Raw genomic sequence first — 7,381 nt, forward strand, 5'->3', positions numbered from 1 at the left:
GATCTTATTGCAATGCAAAGAGGCCGAGCCGAGGAAAATACTCCACTGAGATCTTCGAGACAGGAGTCGAATCGCTTGGCAATGCGACAAGCGAGAGCTGTGGATATATCCCCTGTCATAGCTGCGCGGCAAAGATCCGACCGCCAGGCTCGAAGTGCCTCTCGACAGCTCTTCCCTCCGCTACCCGAGTCCTCTCCTTCGTACCGCGATCTCGGCATGATCCGTGTTGAGTGTTCACACTGCAAAGCTCTGCATTTCGTCCAAGAACGCATTGGGGGCAGCTCTGCCGCAAGGCCCATTTTTTCCACATGCTGTGGGAAGGGGAAGCTGTCATTGCCGCTTCTCCCCGACCCGCCAGCTCTTCTGCGCTCTCTTCTCATCGATGATACTCCAAGGGCCCGCAGCTTCCGTAAGAACATTCGAGCATACAATGTAGCACTATCGATGGCATCCGTGGTCGCCAAATGGGTGAACAGAGGTCCCGGTCCTTCTAATTTTAACCCCACAATGACGATGCAGGGCGGGATGTACCATTACATGGGTCCCATGATGCCATCCGAAGGGCGGGCGCCTTCCTATGCTTCCGTTTACATTCATGACACTGACTACGCCACCCAGACGCGCACAAGGCTTGGAAACTCTAGACAACTGGAAGAGGCACTGATGACGCAACTGACACACATGCTGCACGAATGCAACGCCTACGTGCAGACGTTTCTGTGTATGCGAGAATGGGCTCACTCTCCTCACAACAACTTTCCTGCCACGTACCAGATGGTCATCCATGCCGACCGCAGGCCAAGTCATGAGCACGTGCGCCGGTACAATGGTCCCGAAGCTTCTGAAGTCGCCGCATTGATCCCTGGAAATGAAGACGGAGAGATTGGGCGAAGAGATATCGTAGTGCGCAGGAGAGGGACTCTGAACAGTAACGGGAACGAAGTGCTGGATCTGATTTCAGTCAGTCATCGCGCATACGATCCATTGAGTTACGTGCTTTTGTTCCCGAACGGTAGAGATGGATGGTATCCAGAGCTTCGATTCTCCAGTGTTCAAGACGGCAGACGTACCAAGATTACTCCGATGATGTACTACGGATGGCATTTGTTCGAAAGAGCAGGCGAGTTCAGCACAATCTTGCACGCAGCACGACTCTTTCAGCAATACTTGGTTGACCAGTTCTGCAAAGTGGAGGCAGAAAGGCTTTCTTATCTCCGCCACAACCAGACACAACTTCGAGCCGCCGACTACACCTCACTGCGCGACAGCCTAGGAGACTCCGGTCGTGCTGAAGATGAAGCCGATGCCGTGCGTGCAGGACGACTGTTCATTCTCCCTTCCACGTACATTGGAGGTGACCGCTATATGAGGCAGCAGATGCACGACATCATTGCTATATCGAACCAAATTGGCCACCTGGACATCTTCCTCACCATGACATGCAATCCAAGCTGGCCGGAGATCACAAGAGCCCTACTGCCGAACCAAACGCCTCAGGACAGACCGGATCTGTGCGCACGTGTGTTTCGTCTGAAAATGAAAGATCTCATGTCCTTGGTCATCAACGAAGAAGTATTCCGAACCGTTGTTGCCCATGTACGAGTCATCGAGTTTCAGAAACGCGGTCTTCCCCACGCTCACGTTGTATTTTTCCTAGATGAAGTCTCCAAGAATGATCTGCGTACTCCCGAAAACGTCGACCGCATTATCTCTGCCGAGATCCCGTCTGCCCAAGATCCAGAACTCCAAGAGGTCGTGCTCAAGCATATGATTCACAATCCATGTGGAGAACACAATCCAACAGCCGTGTGCATGGGCGAGCGGTACTGCAGGAAAGGGTTTCCAAAATCGTTCAAACACGAAACCAGCCAGTCCGACAGTGAGTACTACATCACGTACCGAAGAAGGGCACCCTCTGCAGGTGGCGTCTCCATCGAGCGACCCTCCCGTATTGGCCGACGACAGCAACCCGTCGTGGTAGACAACTCCTGGGTCGTTCCCCACAGTCCTGTGCTTCTACGTTCATTCGCTTGCCATTTGAATGTTGAACTCTGCGTGTCACGCGTTGGCGGAATCAAGTACCTCTTCAAGTATGTGTGCAAGGGACAAGACCGAGTGACCATGGAAATCACTGCCGAGAACGAGCGCTACGACGAGATCTCCAACTTCCAAGATGCCAGATACGTTTCGGCGTCGGAGGCCGCATGGAGGTTATTCTCCTTTGACATTGTAGACCGCAATCCTCCAGTAGTCAGGCTTGCAGTGCATCTGCCCAACCACCACACGGTTTACTTTGAGGAAGGGCGAGAGCAGGAGGCGGCGCTTCGACCAGCAACAGGCACGAAGCTGACCGAGTGGTTTAAAGCCAACGAGAAGTACCCAAGCGCGCGGCATATTCGGTACCACAAGTTTCCAAGGTACTTTACGTGGAAGACACACACCAAGTCATGGAGTCCAAGAGCAACCCAGCGAAGACGGAACGCCAGCAGCGAAGAGGAAGCCTACGATTTCAGTGGTACAGGTGTCAACGTAGTCGGTCGAATCTACACTGTCAGTCCGAGGGAGGGTGAGCGCTACTTTCTTCGCCTCCTCCTCACACAAGTGCCAGGTGCAACATCCTTCGAGAACTTGCGAAATATCGACGGTGAGCAGTGCACCAGCTTCCGACAAGCTTGCTTACGACTCGGTTTGCTGGCCGACGATGCCGAGTGGAAGCACGCAATCCGAGATTCATTCCGGTCAAGCTTCGTTCCTCTTTCTCATCTGTTTGCTACGATTCTGGCACACTGCCAGCCTTCGGACCCTCTCTCGCTGTGGAACGACCACCTGGACATGTTTCTCACCGATATTCGCAATCGTGCACGCGGACAACCTATTCGAAGACAGCAGCTTCGCGATGATCACCACGCCACATCTTACGTGCTTCGAGAGGTACAGGAGGCCCTGCAGATCGTGCGTTCCGACTGGACACTCGCAAACTTCGGACTCCCACTGCCCGATGACAGCCTTCCCGCTTTGGAACAGCAAAACGAGATCGAGACCCCCGAAGCTAGAGCGCAGCAGTGGGAAGAGCGACTACAGACGTCGTTGCCGCTGTTGAACACAAATCAACGCCATGCCTTTGACGAAATAGTGGGCTCCATGCTTCCAGGCGTATCCGTCTTTGCATTGCTTCAAGGATCCTCAAGCGCCGTGGCAGGACCTTCTATGCCGACACGAAGTGGTCGTCTCTTCTTCCTCGATGCTCCAGGCGGAACAGGCAAAACATTCGTGCTCAGCGCCATTCAAGACTTCCTTCGTACGCGCCGTAAGCAAGTCATCGCTGTCGCTACGTCTGCTGTTGCTGCTGTGTTGCTCGACGGTGGACGCACCGCTCATTCCGTGTTCAAGGTTCCCATTCCTGTATCTGCCGAAAGCACGTGCAGCTTCTCCGCAAACTCCGACACTGGCCGTACACTGCAACAAGTCGATCTCATCATATGGGACGAGATCGTCATGTGCCATCGACATTGCATTAAGACTGTCGATCGCTCCCTTCGCGACTTGATGCAAACCGACTGGCCCTTCGGAGGAAAGTTCCTCGTGCTCGCTGGAGACTTTAGACAAATCCTTCCCGTCGTTCCGGGCGGGTCCAGAGGTCAAATCGTGAGTGCGTGCGTCAAGGCTTCCCCGCTGTATCGAGAGTGCCGATTCCTGCGCCTTACCGAGAACATGCGCCTTGCTGCTCTCCGAGCGGACCCTGCAGCAGATGTGGAGGCTCTCAACTTTCCAGAGTTCCTCCTCAGCGTCGGGGAAGGCAGAATTAACGGCCAACAGCGCCCGGAATGGATCTCACTACTACAGTCCGTTGCGTTCGAGCATACCATCCGCAATTTATGCCTCAAGGTCTTCCAAGGGATTCGAGACAATCACGCCGACCCTGCCTGGCTCACCAAGCGCGTTATACTCACCACAAAGAACAGGCCGCTCGAGGAAGTCAACGAGGTCATCGGCAACATGATTCCGGGACCGTGTCGAACGTACCTGAGCGCAGACAAGGTCGAGAACGAAGACACCAACGCGCTAATGTATCCCACAGAAATGCTCAACACCTTGACCGCCGGATCTGCTCTACCAGACCACAAGCTCAAGCTCAAGAAAGGCTTCATCGTCATGCTTCTGCGCAATCTCGATCCCGCTACCGGTCACGTCAACGGCGCGCGATATGTCATCGAGAACATGACCAACAACCTGCTCTTTCTACGCGTTACCACCGGGTCACACCAAGGCAACAGACTTTGTCTTCCTCGAATGCCCTGCGGACCAGGAGACGACAACTTTCCCATCCCTGGCTTCACCCGAACGCAGTTCCCCATTCGCACGTGCTTCGCCCTTACAACGAACAAAGCGCAAGGCCAATCCTTCGGTGGCCGCATTGGTCTCGACTTACGAGATCACTGCTTCTCGCACGGTCAACTCTACGTCGCACTATCAAGGACTACTCACCCAGGGAACGTCACTGTCCTCACTCGAGAGTCCAATGAAACAACGCGAAACATAGTGTACCCCGAGGTCCTTCAGTAGTTACCAAAAATAGTAAACGCCATTGTCTTTACATCTTTTCATTGCCACCCTTCCCAAATAGTGTTCCTCCACGCTTTGTTGGCTCGGCGCGCGAAGCACGCACGGAGCCCACTTGTAGTAGCTGTTACTTACTGTATACCAGCTACTGTGCTAAATTGGCTAATTTGTGCCATTAACTACTAATTACTAATTACTTACCGTTCGGATCCTACACGTGTAACCATCGGGGTACTATTAGATCACCGGGGCGAATGCTATCGGCTGCTCCCAAGACCGACTATTTACAAAATGACTGCATCATTTCAGATACTGTAGAGTGCTTTCTTGCGCCGCAGCTATCTGACCAGCAATGTAGCACTCCCTCATTTTATTTGGTAAATTCGGTGTTGAAAATGTTTTGAGAACGCAGTAAACATATCCTGAAGTCATTAATCAAGTACTTCTACCATCCTCGGTATCGGGATGAACCTGTGCGCGAAACTGCATGTCCATCCTGCGCCTCCGCTTCTGTCTGTATCGCTCAAGCGTGCTTCTGCGCCGCTCAGCTTGTGATGCACCGATTTCGTAGGTGCGGTTCCTCATTCTGTGGAACCGATCCAGATCATCTCGCCGAAGCGGATGCCAGCGAATGTGCATGTTAGTTAGCGCGAGACATATACGAAAGAACTTGTCATAGTTGTCCTCTGACCAACGCCACTTCCTCTCCAGCACTGACCACAATCCGCATGCTCTTCCAAAAAAAGTCTCAACTATTATACGGTCGGCGGAAATTTTGCAATTGTATCGCTCTTCTGTTGGCGAAAGCCGCTGATTAGGGCGCTTCTTGATGGGATGAATCACACGTAGAAATTCGGCACCGCCTTGGTAGCCTTTATCGGCAAGTAAACCCCAGTGGTTGGGGAATTCCACAGAAAGAGGATCCAAGTCGTTATGATGGCGCTCTTCGCGATGCTTGAGAAGAAACTTTCCATGAACGTTACGCATTCGTTGCATAATTTCCAAATCTGATGTTGAGCCCGGATAGTGCTTGCTGCAGCAAACAGCAAGGCCATTGGGTAAAACGGAAACTTCTACTTTATATCCGTCGAGTTTATGTTTACCGCTGAAATACTTCTTATCCTCTTGTATATTTCCACTGGGTCGGAAGGCCATCTGAAAGGTGACGTCCGTCGCGTATCGAGCTCTCCTAAAAGACGAAAAAAGCTGGTCATTTTGAATCAGCTGAGCCATCCGAAAATCGGACTCCACACCGGTCACTTCATTCTTGTATAAAATTTCGGAAACACAAAGGACAAACCCCACGATTAACCTCTCAAATGTTGGTCCCTTCATCCCGAACGTTCGAGCCATGAAATCCCAATGCCCACCATGTTTTAGGACACATAATGTCATAAAAAATAAGTCTCGAGGCTTGACAGACGACCTCCTTCCTCTCCCACGTGTGTACTTGTCAATCACAAACTCCCTTATAGAATCCCAGATTACAAGGAGCTCGTCCGGGGTAAAATTTGTCATCGAGATTATTCCGGCAGACCCACCCCGATCATAGAATTGATCAAAAATCGGCGTGTCCGAATCGTTATCCTCATCGGTGTCGGAGTTCTCGGCCTCGGAAGAATACTTTCTGATCTCGTGCTCACGCTCCACTGCAGCGTCTGCCAGCAACTGCAGCGCTGCTGTGGCATCATCGCCCGAAATTGGCTGCATAATGTATGCGAAAGAAAAGGGTGTGGGGAATTCGTGAAACTCACGAGTGTGTGAGGACGGTTTGACAGGGATGAGGGACAGGGATTAGGATGATGTGTGTTGAGGGGACCGCGATTTAACAACTGCCGAATGACTGCATGATATCAAAAATGAGCGGGGGTTTTCCGATAGCAGACCTTTTCAAAAAATATGCAACAATCTCCGCGTTTGACCACGTATGTACTGTTGAGTGAGGTGTAAATTTTTAATGTGTGTGGCATTTGCAGCAGACGCGTATGTTCCTATGTGCATAGTCCAATAAGCAAGCGCCTCTCTGATTACAGTTTGCATTGGGTGTTTTAGAGTGCCCCAGCTATGTTCTTGAAAGGTCTATTGTACTCCGCACCGGCCGAGTGCTGTAAATATAACTCCTTACAGTTCTTCTCGCGCTTACAGCCCATCGTACTGTATCCCGGGGCGGCAGCGGTGGTGCCGTTGCCTTCGCGCCGTTGTACTACAAATGTCATGATCGCCACGCGACGTTCGTTCTACCTGGCGATTCTGATGATGGTTGAGGGGACGAGGTTGAGCAGGGTGTAACTCGGGCTGCGGATTTGTTTCAGCGAGCGATTGAGGAGCATGACGGTGTCGGGTCGATGGTGCGTCTATAATGGCCACTATCAAATGGCCCGGGAGGGGTGGACACGGACGTGGTTCTGGCTGTAGAATTGTACGAGCTGGCCATCGAAAAAGGGCACAATGTCAGCTATGTGCTACCTGGCGCGCCTATTGCGGTGATGGAGGAGACGGGGTGCAGCGGGACGCCGCGTGGGCTGTGAAGCTATTTGCGCGGGCGGTGGAAGGGCACGGTGACGCCGTGGCGATGGGTGGATCTCGGCTCGGCGACACACCTGTGCGAGGCGCGGAGGGGGTGCGGAGCAACGCGGCCCCCTGCTTTGTCTAGATGTGTTCTGGGGGGAGCACGACCGCGCCCCTCCCGTCACGGCCGCCCCTTCGCCCGCACCCCATATGACTCCTCCGGCCGTCGCGATCTCTTCGCCTTCCTCTGCTCGGCTTCCTCCCGCAGCCTTACGGTCATCTTGTGTATCGGTCCGTACGTCTGCGCGGAAGT

General features: G+C 52.9%; 1 protein-coding gene across 1 annotated transcript; it reads left to right on the plus strand.

Moving 5' to 3' along the window:
- Window positions 1-216: 216 nt before the first annotated feature.
- CHC_T00000647001 (hypothetical protein) lies at window positions 217-4,563 on the plus strand. The gene is made up of 4 exons (XM_005710305.1): window positions 217-1,948; window positions 1,982-2,452; window positions 2,501-2,956; window positions 3,056-4,563. Exons 1-4 carry the CDS (start codon window positions 217-219, stop codon window positions 4,561-4,563), a joined length of 4,167 nt encoding a protein of 1,388 aa, XP_005710362.1.
- The last annotated feature ends 2,818 nt before the right edge of the window (window positions 4,564-7,381 follow it).

This window comes from Chondrus crispus, genomic scaffold, assembly GCF_000350225.1.
Source record: "Chondrus crispus Stackhouse genomic scaffold, scaffold_557, whole genome shotgun sequence".
In the NCBI taxonomy this organism is placed as follows: Eukaryota; Rhodophyta; class Florideophyceae; order Gigartinales; family Gigartinaceae; genus Chondrus; species Chondrus crispus.

Coding starts and splice junctions, on each gene's coding strand:
- CHC_T00000647001 (XM_005710305.1), top strand. CDS start 217: ATGATCCGTGTTGAGTGTTCACACTGCAAAGCTCTGCATTTCGTCCAA. Junction 1,949..1,981: donor CTCCATCGAGCGACCCTCCC/GTATTGGCCGAC, acceptor CCGTCGTGGTAG/ACAACTCCTGGGTCGTTCCC. Junction 2,453..2,500: donor GACACACACCAAGTCATGGA/GTCCAAGAGCAA, acceptor GCGAAGAGGAAG/CCTACGATTTCAGTGGTACA.